Source organism: Dromiciops gliroides, chromosome 2, assembly GCF_019393635.1.
Source record: "Dromiciops gliroides isolate mDroGli1 chromosome 2, mDroGli1.pri, whole genome shotgun sequence".
Lineage (NCBI taxonomy): Eukaryota > Metazoa > Chordata > Mammalia > Microbiotheria > Microbiotheriidae > Dromiciops > Dromiciops gliroides.
The window spans coordinates 286516459-286531516 of record NC_057862.1 but is presented as its reverse complement, the minus strand read 5'-3'; the positions used below and the strand labels follow the sequence as shown (position 1 = coordinate 286531516).

At 41.4% G+C, this 15058-nt stretch overlaps 1 protein-coding gene across 4 annotated transcripts in view; it reads left to right on the top strand.

Annotated features, from left to right (window-relative positions):
• Positions 1–6818: 6818 nt before the first annotated feature.
• KIF3A (kinesin family member 3A) overlaps positions 6819–15058 on the top strand; it is a 57885-nt gene continuing 49645 nt past the window's right edge. The window contains exons 1-2 of one of the 4 annotated variants that reach the window (XM_043982356.1): positions 6819–7229; positions 11542–11815. In XM_043982356.1, the coding sequence (XP_043838291.1) occupies positions 7224–7229; positions 11542–11815 (280 nt within the window). In that variant the 5' untranslated portion in view covers positions 6819–7223. Of the gene's footprint in view, positions 7230–7280; positions 7620–11541; positions 11816–15058 lie in introns of those variants that run through there. The other 3 variants (XM_043982358.1, XM_043982357.1, XM_043982354.1) reach the window with 3 other exon arrangements.

The following is a 15058-nucleotide window of genomic DNA, read 5'->3' as shown; positions in this document are numbered from 1 at the left end:
AGGTCAGAGAAATATGATCAAGCTACTCCAGTTGTAGATCATCAGTACTGATTCCATTCCCTATCTTTCCTGAACTTTATCTTTATAAAGAGAGGAAAAAATATAATAGGATATAAGGGAAGGAAAAACACAAATAACAGTCATAACCACAAATGGGATGAACTCATTTATGTGTGATCAAACAGAGGAGGGCAGCAGAATGAATTACAAACAGAATCCAACAATATGTTGTTTACAATAAAAACACTTGAAACAAAGATTCACAAAGAATTCAAATGATAGGCCAAGGTAGAATTTATCATAGTTTAGGCGAATCCAAAAAAAAGCAGGTCTGGCAATAATAATATCAACCAAAGCAACAATAAAAAAAATAGTCATGGTTAAAAAGTTAAGCAGATAGGGATAAGAAAGCTGGGATTAAGATGGTGATGTGATAAGTCATAGAGGAGCCCATATTTCCCAAAGGAATCCCAACAAATATCTGAAAATGGTCCCAGAAAAACCAATTATAAAGAAATCTCAAATTTAGAAGTTCTTCCATCCAGTCCAAAACTGCACGAAAAAGATGGCTGGATGAGGGTAGAGGCTTATAACCAGGGAAGCTAGCATTAGTTCAAGTAAACTCAGAAGTAGATGAGGCAGAGATGGGGTTGAGCCAGAAAATCCTCTCCACTTCTAATAACATGCCAGGGATCTAGCAGAGGAAGGGTGGTCAGTGCTAATTCCCATGAATTTCCATAAACAGCCCTGAAATGTGCCCGTGCTCTGAATAAGAACAGTGCTAGCTCCAATAATGGAACCTGAAGCCATATCTTAGCTCTTGCCTCTCAGAACTGAAGTAATGATAGAGCACCTACTCACAGATAACTTGTTCATGGAAGCAGAGTTCAGCAGTGACACTGAAAGTCAAAGCAGGAGATGGGGTCAATTCAGTGCCATGGTCCTCTGGAACCAGAGGCTGTGCAAGAACCCCAAGACCTGCAACTTCTCTGGAAAGCATCTCAGTGGGACCTGTCATGGCAACAGAAGGGGGAAGTACTAGCTTCTTTCTTAAAGAACAGAATGGAATAAATATAAATTGATTATTCCATGACAGAAAGGAAAATTAGAAAAAAGTCAAAGTTATAAAAAAGATAGAAAATGTAACTTGTCTATTATCATAAATAACTGACTCACACAGTATCAACAACATAATGTGTTGATCAACTGTGATAGATTTGACTCTTGTCAGCAATAGATAGTTCCAAAGGACTCACGATGGAAAATGCTCTCTAAATCCAGAAAAAAAGAACTGTGGAATCTGGATGCAAATTGAACCATACTATTTCTACTTTTTTGTTTGTTTGTTTTTTGAGGTTTTTCCCTTTCGCTCTAATTCTTCATGACTAATGCAGAAATACGTTTAATGTGTTTGTACATATATAACCTATATCAGATTGTCTTGGGGAGGGAGGAGAAAGGGGAGAAAGAGAGAAAAATTTGAAGCTAGAAATCTTATAAAAACAAATGTTGAAAATTATCTCTACATGTAACTATAAAAAATTAAATACTTTTATGAGGGAAAAAATAAAATTACTTTTTGAAAAATAAATAAATAACTGACTCAGAAAACAGGTTGAGGAGAGATAACTTAAATATCCTAGGAATCCTTGAAAACCATGAACCTAAACCTGGAACCTATATTTCAAGAAATCATAAAAGAAAACCACCTAGGTCCATTAGAAATGGAGTGAAAAAATAAAGAATCCATAATCACTTCCTGAAACCTCAAACTGAAACCACTCAGGAATGTCATAGTCCAAATCAAGAGCTTTCCAGTCAAAGAAAAAATAATACAAACAAGGGCATAGTGGATAGAGCACTGACTCTGGATTCAGGAGGACCTGAGTTCAAATCCAGAACAAATCAGACACTTGACACTTATTAGCTATGAGACTCTCAGCAAGTCACTTAACCCTCATTGCTCTGCAAAAAAACAAACAACAACAACAACAAAAAAAAAACACCCAGCCAGAAGGAAAGAGTTCAAGTGTCAGTGAACCACAGTCAGAACTACCCAAGACTTGTTTAGTCATTTTTCAGTAGTGTCTGACTCTTTATGACCCCTTTCGGGGTTTTCTTGGTAAAGATACTGAAGTGTCTTACCATTTTCTTTTCCAGCTCATTTTACAGAGGAGGAAACTGAGGCAAATAGGGTTAAGTGACTTGCCCAGGGTCACACAGCTAGTTAAATGTCTGGTTTTGAATTCAGGTCTTCCTAACTCCAGGCCTGGCACTTTATTCACTGTGCCACCTAGCTGCCACATAAGACTTAGCAGTAACTAAAGTAAAGAGATTCTAAGAATACAACATTCCAAAAGGCAAAAGATAAAGGCTTACAACTCAGAGTAACAACACTACAAAACAGTATGATCCTATAGGGGAAAATATGGATTTTTAATAGAATAGAGCAGAAACTCAGAAATGCAAATACAAGAGTCAAGGGAAACCAGAAAAGTAAATACATTTAACAATTGGAAGGAGATAAATGATTAAATACTTGCACTATAATAGAATAATAATAAGAAGAAGCAATAAAGGTCCATTCAGAATTCTAAAGTCTTTAAAAGTCACAGAATGAGGTAAATAATACATACACAGGGCCTGGATCTGCGTTTGTTTGGTTTTGTTGGTTTTAAGAAAATAAATAGGGGGCAGCTAGGTGGCGCAGTGGGAATTATATTAAACTCAAAAGTAAAATAGGTGGGGATGGGGAAATGGGAGAGAGAAGTTTAAGAACAGAGTTGCAGAGGGAATCATCACCAGCAAACAAAACTTTAACTTCAGAGAGTTGATCATAAATGGTGATAAAAAAAGAAATGAGGAAAATATAAGAAATAGAGATTGGGGACCAGATTTCAAGGAGAGAGGAGGAACAGGAGGAATAGGAACAGACTACTTCACTTATAGATTGTGAGTGGTGAACAGATTTTTTTTCTCTATCCCTTCTTTGTATAAAAAAAAAATTGGCAAGGGCAGGAGGAAAAGAGGAAAAAGCAGAAGAGGATACGAGGTAAAACAGCCCTTATGTTCAAGTAAATCCTGAACAGTCAAAAATAAGAATTACCCTGAAAATCTTGTTATCTTCATGGAGACCAATAAGAATTTTAAATGTTTACAGTCAAGATGAGTTCAAACATGCCTGTGATACTTATTCCTCAGGTGACCTTGGGTAAATCATTTATTTTCTCTGGGTCTCTATTTCCTTATCTCTCAAATAATGGGACTGGAGTATCAGGACTTTGAGGTTCCCTCCAGTTCTAGATCTGTGATTGATCTAGACAAAATTTCTCAGAAGTAAAGGTCTGAGTAATGCCCTGTAATCCACAAGAGAAGTATTCTGGTAAGATGGAGAGATGGCTTTATTTTTAGGAAGAGAGCCATTGCATATTAGATAGATTGATGCTGTCATGTTGGTGACTTTGTGACCCCATCTGTGATTTTCATGGCAAAGATACTGGAGTGGTTTGACATTTCCTTCTCTAACTCATTTTACAGATGAGGAAACTGAGGCAAACAGGTTTAAGTGACTTGCCCAGGGCCACATAGCTAGTGTCTGAGGTTAGATTTTAACTCAGAGGAAGATGAGTCTTCCTAACTCCAGGACAGCCTCTCTATTTTAGCTGCACATGTTTATTAAGCACTTACTTGTTTGTCAAAGCACTGTGCTAAGTTTAGGGGATGAAAACACAAGCAAGCAAGACAGTCTCTGCCCTCAAAGAGTTTACATTCTTTTTCTTTTCTTTTCTTGCGGGGCAATGAGGGTTAAGTGACTTGCCCAGGGTCACACAGCTGGTAAGTGCCAAGTGTCTGAGGTCCTATTTGAACTCAGATTCTCCTGAATTCAGGGCTGGTGCTGTATTCACTGCGCCACCTAGCTGCCCCCGAAGAGTTTACATTCTAATGGGGGAAGACAACACATAAAAGGGAGCTAAATAGGGAGGAGGCTTAAGGAGGTATAGCTTGATGAGAAGATGGCTAAGGAAGTGTCAAAGACACCTTGGTTCTGGGCAAGATATGGCAAAAGTTCAAATATCAGAGCCTGCTGTCCCAGAGATAGAGTCCAAGGTTCCAGGAAGGGGATTTGAGCATGTCAATAGGAGTTCTGGCAGAATTGTGTGGGAATGACTGGGAAGTTGGTTAATTCACCTACCTTGTCACTGATCAGATTATAGTAGGAAGAACAAGTTGAATTGCAGGTCTTAGGCTTCTTGAGCAGCCTCTGGTTCCAGTGTTCTATGAAGCACACTGCAGAATTCTGCTTCCTTGTATAGAGGACCTGGGTTCAAATCCTGACTGGTACTATTTGTGTGTTCTTGGCAAAGTCATGTGTAAGGGTGAAACCAATCTATTTGGCTCTAGTACTTTGACTGGGTGAAAACACTTTTGCATTGAATTAATCAGAACTGGATGTGAATGGGGTCTGTACACCTCCTTAACACAAAGTCTTTGGGTTAGAGACTGGGTCAACCATTTGTATATAAGGGAAGAACTATCTCAGAATTGGAAAAGAAGAAATTCTGAGTGTCTGGATTCACAATGTTAGGGCAAACACAAAGCAAAAGGAAGACAATAGCAGAAAATGAAGATATCAGCTATATGGATATCTCTAGGAGAGAAGGATGGAGGCAGAGGAGTCCCCCCAAAAGAGGCTTACTCTTTCTTTAGCTTCCCCTCCCAAAGCCTATTTATCTATAGATATCATAATATAACCTGCAGTTTTGTTACCCAAATGTTTCCAGGAAATTGAGATTTACCTCCATTAGAGATTAACTAGAGATAGATGTGAATGAAAGGTAATGCAGAGAGGCCAGCCTCTCTGCCTATGTGTAAGGAATTTTTCCTAATTAGGGGCTCATTGCTATAACTGAACTTAAGATTTTTCATAAAAAATAAATCCCTAAAGCTGAAGAAAAGGTAACAAGGTGAACCTTAGGGACCATTATACTGCCCCCTAAGCTTAAAACAAGCTAATTGTTATAGTAAAATATAACCCACAGTAAAATACCTTTTCAGATCTCCAATTACTTGAAATAGGGCTGCCACCTAAGATGGCTGCCTTGAATGGGTAGCAGGCAGATCAGCTCCCCTATATCTACTCCTGTAAAATCTAAAAGGATGAATAATGATCACTTGATTCAATGAGGGACTACCTTAAACGACATGTTCTCCAGAATGGCACAAAAAGTCAACCTGAGACTCAAAGGGAAGAGGAAAGGAGGCTGCCAATAAAATCAATATCAGTGCAGGCTGACAGACCGGCAGCCACCTAGCACAACCAGACATGGGCCATACGTAGTCTGCAGCATTCTGTCTGGAGTCAGCAAGAGCAACTGGGATGCAAGCATTATGAGATGGAGCTGCATATTATTATTAATAAGAAGAAGAATTACAAGTTACTTAACAGTTATTTTTATTTTTTCCCAGTTTGTAACTTATTTCAAACAATATTGGATACAAACAAATCCTAGTCCAACCAAAAAATTCAAGTGTTATTCTTCATACAGAGATTTGACCTGTTAAGTAGGTCACAGCCTAGCTTGAGAAGACTTTATCACACAGAGATTTTGTTACATAGTCCAGGGTCACCTCTCCCGCAGCTTTAGGGGATGAAGTGTTCCAAGTTAGAGAGTTTTACAGATAATTGACACTCTTTACAAAAAACTGAAAGTATTGCTGATGGAAATGTCATATGTATTTCTTTTCCTTCACTGAGTAAAGATATGAAGAAACAATCCGAACTTAAAACTGCTGTTAGATTCAAAATATATTCCAAAGAGTCAGTTTGGGAAGCATTTATTGGCTACTATGTGCAAAACACTGGGCTAGGCCCTGGAAATAAAACGACAAAAATGTGATAGCCCCTGCTAGCATTTATATAACATTAGAGCTTTACAGATATTCTCGTTTTATCCTTATAACAACCCTAGGAGGTAGGTGCAATTCTCTTTCTGTGTTCTGATGTCTATATGTAAATGTTCTCTCTCTTTTTTTTTTTGGTGTTTAAATTCAGAATAAAAAAGCAATACAATAAAAATATCAGATGCCACTGTAGTGTGAACAGACTGACTTGAGGAAGCTCCATCAGGAGCCTCTAAGGTCGGGAGCCTTCCAACCTTGGCACAAGCCAGAAAACCAAGCACAAATCCTGAAATTCTGGGGGCTTCCTAGCGAAAAGCTCCATTTTGACACCCCCCCCAACACACCTACCCATCCACACACCCGATTTTCTCCTCCGATATGCAGATACTAGAAGAAAGCTGTGCCAAGGAAGATGGGGCTGCTGTGCTGGTGTGGCCTAAGCTCGAGAAGGGAAGGGGACTGATCAGGGTCCGGTTTGGGGGGGAAGGAGAAGAGGCGCCCCTTGGGGGCAGCCCCCAGAGCGCCCTCCCCGTGGGTCCGGGTGTGCTCTTCCCCTCGTTCTCGTCAGCTCCGTCCGGCCCTTGTCTCCTCTGGCCGCGCCCCCTGGAGCTGTCCCTCCCCTGGCGGTCCCATCCCTCCCCAGGCTCGTTGGGTTTCTTGGGACTAAAGGTCCCACCGGGCCTCAAGTCTCTGGGACCACACCCCCATCCCGCACCTCCCGTCGGCCAAGCGGGCCCCGTCCTCCCGGCCCGTTGCTAGGCACGGACTAGAAGGCTACCGACAGCCCCAAAGAGGGTGAGGGGGAGGCTGAGGCACCCACGCGCAGACTGACACGCGGGGGGGGGGGGCGGCTCTCGCGGTCCAGCTCCCCTTCGTGCACGGGGCCCCGCCCACTCCGGCCTTAGTCCAGCGCCCACCAGGTGGCGGCAAAGACGCACCGCGCTTTGGGTGCAGGACGACGCGGGGCGTCCTAGGAGACCAGCCTGGGAGGAAGAGTCTGGGGAGGAGGGCGCCTTCATTTTATATTTTGATTTTTAATAAGAGCGAAGGAAAGAGAGAGAAGGAAGGGAGAGAGGGGGAAGAGAGAGAGGCGGGTGCGCAGGTGCATCCCAAGGAACGTGGGAAGAAGGCGGTCTGGAGGGGAGGAGGAAGCCTAGAGTGCGCACGCGCGTCCTGGCCGCCGCCTCGCCTCGGGAGCCTCTGGCCTGCCAGCGGAGAGAGGAGCGCCTTGGACAGGACTCTGCCCGGGAGCTCGAGGTCTCGCTCAGCTGCGCGGAGGGGCTGGGGAACCGGCCACCCCGCGCGGGGCAGTCGGGGCCAACATGCCGGTAAGAAGCCGAATCCTCGCCCCGCCCCGTCCGGCGGCCGGGGCCGTTGCCATGGAGGCACCGAGCGGGGAGGGCCTCCCCCGGGAGGGGCGACCGAGGTCCGGGCCGAGCCCCTGCCTCGGGCCGGGCCCCAGCCTCGGCCCAGGCCCGGGCCTCGGCGGAGGCTTCCTCCGGGCTCCCTTCAGGGAGGGCCGAGACAGAACCGGCCCCAGCGGCAGCTTCCTCCGGAGCCTCCTCCGGGAAGGATGGGAGAGGCCGGGGCGGGGCGGCAGCGCCTGCTGCCGCAGCAGCCGCTTCCTCGCGGGGCTCCTCCGGGAAGGCCGAAAGAGCACCAGTCCCAGGCCAAGCTGCAGCTTCCTTCGTAGATGTGAGAGGCCCGGCCCAGCCCAGGTGCCTCCTCAGGGCAGGGCAAACCGAGGTTCGGTTGGGCTCAGAACCTGGGGCAGGGACAGTGCTGGCCTCGGCCTCTTTGTCATACGCCCCAAGGTTTGCCATCGAACCCTGGTTTCGGGCCTCCTCTCTTTAGGGATGCTGGAGATGACCCCGGCCGCCTCCCATGCGGGCGCTGGGCTGGGCTGGGCGGACGGGCGTGTGAGCTTTCCTGGGGGTGGGGGCGGGGAGGAGCCGGGTCCGGCCCTCCTTTAGGTCGAGGGAAGGGACTGCAGAATCTTGAGGTCAAAGCCACCTTGTGCTTCCATCTGACTTTCAGGACCAGCGTACCTCCTTGGAGGATTTCATTGTATTGTGTAGAGTTGTGTAGAGTAAGATGAGCCCTATGCTGCCAAGGCCCCAAATTACCGACAAGTCCCTGTTCCCTTTAGAGGATTGTTATTGCTCCTATATCTTTCTGAGGAGCCGTGGTTCCTGTTGTCCTTTAATTTCCAATCGGTTATTTGCTAAAAGAGGATGTCATCAAATGCTACTATTGAAATTTCCCTGTGATTTTCATCTTATAGATCAATAGATGGAAAGAGACATTATGGGTTGTTTAGGCCAGGGCTTCTTAAACTTTTTCCATTGCTACCCCTTTTCCCCCAAGAAGTTTTTATGTGACCCCAGGTATATAGGTATATAAAATAGTTATACGTAACCTTTTACCGTTTCCATATTTTTCGCAACCCCCACAATTCAGTTACGTGACCCCATTCCCGACCCACAGTTTAAGAAGCTAGTCTTCAGGCCAAACCTCTCGTTTTACTGATGAGAAAGCTAGAGGTGTAGCGATTTGTCTTAAGGTCACACAGCTAGTCAGTGGCATAGCTAAGGTTAAAACTCAGGTTCTATAGCTTGCAGTATTCTTTTCATTTGCATCTTGGTCTTTCACAAAAGTGTTAGATTTAGGGTAGATGCTAGATCGACTTTAATCATATACAGCTTGATTTAGCCAGAGGAATGGGATTATGCTCACTGCAGGTTCTTGATTCCTGAAAATTCAGTAACAGAATTTTTCTGTAGGCTTAAGTGAGAAACTGTATATCAAGCAGTTTGTAAACTTTTATGCTTTATTTAAACATGAACAATGATTGAGGCAAGTAATTTGATTTCTCTGGGCCTCGGTTTTCTCATAAAATGAGAGGATTGGACTAGATGACCTCTATATAGCTTAATAAAAGTAGAGCCTTCCACAGACCTCTCTCTCCTCCTGGAGACCCATGTAGCCCCTCTGTCTCTTCAGCCCCAACAGCCAGAGGGAATTCAGTGCCTGAGACCCTTCAACCCAGAGGCTGGATCAGGGACCTCTAGCATGGGGCTACAGGCCTGGTAATGGCTGCTGCAACAGCCTGCAGGAAACCTGGACCACTGTGGAGTCCCATCCTCCTTTGTGCTTGGGAGTGCAATTTTCTTAATGTGAAATTAAATGGAGAACTGTTTGTATATGATCCAGTAATCTTATGGAAGCATGGCTTAGTGAATGGAGAGCTGGCTTGAGAATCAGGAAGACATATTTTGTATTTACCTTTATATGTACACACATTGGCATAGTGGATGGGACAAGGTTGATAATCCAAAAAAGGAGACTGATGACAAGAAGAACTAATGTATCTTTTTTTGTTTGTTTTGTTTAGTTTTTGTTTTTTTTGGTGGGGCAATTGGGGTTAAGTGACTTGCCCAGGGTCACACATCTAGTAAGTGTCAAATGTCTGAGGCTGGATTTGAACTCAGGTCCTCCTGAATCCAGGGCCAGTGCTCTATCCACTGCGGCACCTAGCTGCCCCAGAACCAATGTATCTTTCTGAGACTGGAGCAAAAAAAGTAGAGAATAGGCAGTGATGTAGAGAGGTTTGGAAATGAGAAGGAGCTTAAGATATGTGATCTTCATCTTTTCAAGATAGTAGGAAGAGTTCTCATTTGGAGTGTTAGGTGTAGATTTGGGGACCTGTGGAAAGCGTAGAAGGTTTGAGATTTCTGCTGATAGGAATGTGAGGAATTTTATACAGAGATGAATAAAGACAATCTTGTAGTTGAACCCATGAAAGCGAGAGAGAGAGAGAGAGAGAGAGAGAGAGAGAGAGAGAGAGAGAGACAGACAGACAGAGACACATGGAGAGAGAGATTGAGAGAGATTAGGCTAGGCACAGAGAACTGGGATACTTATATATCCATGTATAGGGTGGAATAAGGGCTGAGTAAGGGAGACTTACCTTGTAAGAAGGGAAGTAGGAGAAAGTAGTGTCATGAAATTCCAGAGGAGAGAGTTTAAAAGAGGAGGAGGTTATCCAAAGTATCAAATGATGTAGGGTAGTCTAGAAAGATAAGGACTGAGACCGTGAGATTGGCATTTAATAAATCATTTGCAATTTTGAATCTAATTTCAGTTGGTAATGATGTAACAAGCCAGATTTTAAGAGATTTTGAAATGTCTGGTAAGGAAATAAACAGAAGTGCAGGTAGTTTTTTCGGTTACCTGAATTGTAAAATGAGAGAGGTTGGATTAGATCAGGCCTTCTTTAACTTGTTCCACTCACAACCCCTTTTCGCCTGAGAAATTTTTACACACCCCTGGATATATAGGTATATAAAATAGGTACACAAATCAAACATTTACTGCCAAGTTTTTTGTGAACCCCCCCCCATTTAATTACTCAGCCCCATATGGGGTTGCAACCCATAGTTTAAGAAGCTTTGGATTAGATGACCTCTAAAAGTCTCTTCCAGATCTCTTCATGAACCTATAAGGCTCTTCTTTGAAGCCAAGTGACTTTGTGACCCTGGGTAAGTCACTTCACCTCTCAGTGCCCCAAGGCAATATTCTGAGACTCTTAATTTGCCTTTCCTTATCTGCATTGTTAAACCTTTCCTCACCAAACTTCCCTATCCAATGAAATCCCAGTTCTTTAAAAAAAAAAAAAAAAGGAAGAAAAAAACACAACCAAAATGTAATTGTGTGACTTTTTTCAAGAAACTGACAGATGATTGCTCTGATGTCCGGATTCATTGAGTAGTTCTCAATCACCCTACTCAGTGTATTCTCACTGGCTTTCCCTCTTGCCTGAAGTTCTTTTCCTCCTCTTTGCTTCCTGGCTTCTTTCAAATCCCAGCCTTTCCTAATCTCACTTAATGCTAGTGCTTTCCTTCTGTTGATTATTTCCATTGTATCCTGTATCTGTATCTTGTTTGCACATAAATTAGTTTGTTGTCTTCCTCTTTTGACCACGTTCTTCTTGAGAGCATTTGTATCCTCAGCATTTAGCACAGTGCCTAGCACATAGCAGGTGCTTGAGAAATGCTTGTTGACTGACAGAGAAATCCTTGAGCTTGGGGCTAAGAAATAGATGTTTAAAAGGACATTATATTAGTGTATAAAAATTCAGGTTGTATATAATTTACTGGTCAAATGCCAAAGCAACAATTCATAAAATATTTGAACAAAAGTTTACTTTCTTTTGAATTAAGTAGTAGGAGGCACTTAATAAATGTTTGTTCTTGGCACTATGTATACAAAGAAAAAATTGAAACAGTCCCTGTCTTCAAAGAGCTTACCTTCTAAGGAGGGGGAGAGCAAAACAATAGGTACATAGAAATCATTTGAAGAAGGGAAGAATGCTAACAACTGGAGGAATTTGGTTTCCATTTGGAGGTGGCATCTGAACTGAACCTTGAAGGAAGCTAAGTGTTTTAAGAGACTGATAAGGAGAAAGTCTTTTTTTTTTCCATAGAGAATTTTTTAGCTCAAGTAACAAAATTTGGAAAATATGTGCATGATGATTGTGGGGAAACATTTATCTTAGTGATGAGAAAGTCTCACACTGAAAATCATTCTATGTGTCTAAAACTTAATGTTGATTTTTTTGGTTTTTTTTTCGGTTATTAGATCAATAAATCAGAGAAGCCTGAAAGCTGTGACAATGTCAAAGTTGTTGTTCGATGTCGACCCTTCAATGAAAGAGAAAAAGCAATGTGCTACAAATTGTCTGTTAACGTGGATGAGATGAGAGGAACTATTACAGTGCATAAAACAGATTCTTCAAATGAACCTCCAAAGACATTTACATTTGATACAGTTTTTGGACCAGATAGTAAACAACTTGATGTTTATAACTTAACAGCAAGACCCATTATCGATTCTGTTCTAGAAGGCTACAATGGTAAATAACCTTATTTCACTTTTTAATTTAGAGGATTATGAATTTTTAAAACATACACTTGTAATCCTATTTGAGCATTATAAAAGGATTTTTTTACCTATTGAGTTTAGTTGTTAAGCTATCATATTAGTATTCAACAAATATCAAGTTCTTGCTTATGTATATACTAGTCCTATAAATAAATGTAGAGTAATTTAATAAATAATGGGAAATCATCTTGATATGTAATATACATTTGTACCCCTCACAGTTTGTAATTTGTATTTATGATATTAGTCACATGTAGATTATCCATACTGTGAATCATGCATAGCCCCTATAGAATTCTCAGCTGGCTTTCCTCTGTTAGACAGTAAACTTCTTGGGTGACTCCATTTCTTTAGCTGGTATGTGTTCAAGAATGGTAACCTTGACATGTACTAATAATTGCCTTATCTGTAAAGAAAATGCTAAAATTCTGTGATTAGTCTGAGCAAAACAAATAGATACATCTCTTCTGAAAAAATTATGATGCATTATAGACCTAAATATTAGTGATTTTTGTATCACTGGCCATGCTGATCTGAAGGATTATAATAATTTTCTACCAAGATTCACTTATTGTCTTACTTTGCACATGTATTGCATAGTATTTGTTGGTGATGCTATAGCAAAACAAGTTGTATTTCTTTTTTCTTTTTTTTTTTTTTTTTTGCGGGGCAATGGGGGTTAAGTGACTTGCCCAGTGTCACACAGCTAATAAGTGCCAAGTGTCTGAGGCCGGATTTGAACTCAGGTACTCCTGAATCCAGGGCTGGTGCTCTATCCACTGTGCCACCTAGCCGCCCCCAAGTTGTATTTCTTATTTCATTTGAATCTACTTCTTTTAGAGACAGAAAGATGTCTCAGTAAAAATTATAAAAAAAAACCCATTGCTAAGATATGAACAACACTTGAAAAGCATTTTAGTTTTTTTTCCCCCCATAATGGGTTTGCCACCAGAACACAGGTGTCATGAAAATTTTAGATAAAGCTAAGGAAAATGGGCAAGGTAAAGACATTAACCTAATCATTATTGGGCAAATACACTTTGGCAAATCCATGACAACTCACCACCTTATCTATAAATGTGATGGGATTGGTAAGAGAGCTATTGGAAAAGAGGGTGCTGAAATGAGAAAGGACACCTTCAAAATATACCTGGTCTTGGATAAACTGAAGGCTGAAGATGAGAGTGGTATTGACATTTATATCTCCCTGTGGAAATTCGAGACCAGTAAGTTTTATATGATCATCATTGATGCTCCTGAACCCAAAGACTTTATCCAAAACAAAATAACAAGCACATCTCTATTTGATTATTGTTGCTGGCATGGGTAAATCTGAAGCTAGTATCTCAAAGAATGATAAGACCTTTGAGCATGTCCTGGTCTATACACTAGGTATGAAACATCTCATTTCTGATGTTAAAATGGATTCCACCAAGTCTCCCCATGGTCAGAAGAAAGATGAGGAAATTGTCAAACAATAAATATTTATGGTAAAAAAATCGGCTACAACCCAGACACTGGTTTTTGTGCTAGTTTCAGGTTAAAATGGTGGTGAAATGCTGAAATAAAATTCTAATATGCATTGGTTCAAGGAATCAAATGTCTCATGTAAGGATGGCAATGCTAAAGGAACTATTCTGCTTGAAGCTTTGGATTGATTGTGTCTTGCTATCAGTTTGTCCAACTGACAGGTCTCTGTTGTCTACTCTCTAAGATGTCTACAAGATTGGGGGATGTGGTACTGTACTTTGTTGGCCATGTGAAGATTGGTGTTATAAAACCAAGCATGGTGGTGACTTTTGCCTCAGTTGGTGTTGTAACTAAAGTAAAGCTTTTTGAAGTGTACCATGAAGCTTTGAATGAGGCCTTGCCTGGGAATGACATTGGTTTCATCATCAGGAATGTGTCTATCAGAGATGTCCTTGGTAATAATATGGCTAATGATAGCAAGAATGACCCACCAGTAGAAGTTGCTGGCTTCATTGCACTTTGAAGTTCACTTACCTAAACCATGCAGCCAGATTATTGCTGGTTATGCACCTGTTCTAGATGTTCACACTGCTCATGTTGTTTGCAAATTGAGCCAAAAGGAGAATATTGATTGTTCTTTTGGTAGGCCTTAAAGTCTTGATATCTGGTGATGCTGCATCATTGATGTGCTGGCAAGCCCATAGATGTCAAGAGCTGCTTTGATTATCCTTTTCACAGTTGTTTATGACATGATGTAGACTGTTGTAGGTGATTTCATCAAGACAGTTGACAAGAAGGCTACTGGATCTGGCAGGGTCACAAATTCTGCCTGAAGGTTCAGGAAGCTAAATATTTGTTCATTGTCTCCCCCATTAAACTCTGACCTTAAGGTCAGGAACTGTCTTTTGCCTCTTATTGTATTCCCAGTATTTAGCACAGTGCCGGGTACAAAGTAGGCACTTAATAATCGTTTATTGATTGATTGAACACCTGCCACCCTACTCTTCTTACTTAGTGATCAAAGAACTGAGAACTATTTTTGTATCAATTGACAACATTTCAGAACTGTTTGTCTCAGCTGGCCAAAAAAGACTGGTTAATTATTACAGTGCATTGTAAAAGTTTTGGGAGGAAAAGAATGTTTTTATGGACCTTTTCTTTCCTTGAAGTTTTAAGTTACTAGTTTTTAGAATAGTAATTTTTAAATAGAAACAACTTGACAAAAAATCTATCACAGAATTTTGCCATCTTTAAAGCAATGTTTAATGCAAAAAGGTATTTAACTTTGCTTTGTATTTTTAAAGGTATTCCCTATGTCTAAAATGCCTTCCATGCCTTCCATTCCCTTCTTCAACTGTTTAATTCCCACCCAACTGACGTGCTGCGAAGCTCCATGAAGCCTTCCTTGATTTCCCTGCCCTCTCAGACCTAACATTGCACTTGGTATTGTACCTTCTTAATGTGTAATGTTATGTCTTATCTTATAGTTATCTTTGTGCTTAATCCTTCGGTCAGTCAATAAGCCCCTCGAGTGTAGAGCTTGTTTCATTCTTTGTATTTGTATCCCCCACCTAGCACAGTGCTTGGAACATAATAGGGACTTAGTTTATAAATGCTTACTAATTATGTGAGGCATTGTATTAGATTCTAAGTTTCCTGACTGCAGGGAACTTATCATACTTAGCTAATGCTCGTATTTTTTTCTGTGTTTAATGCAATGTTCTATATACATTAGGTTCTTAAT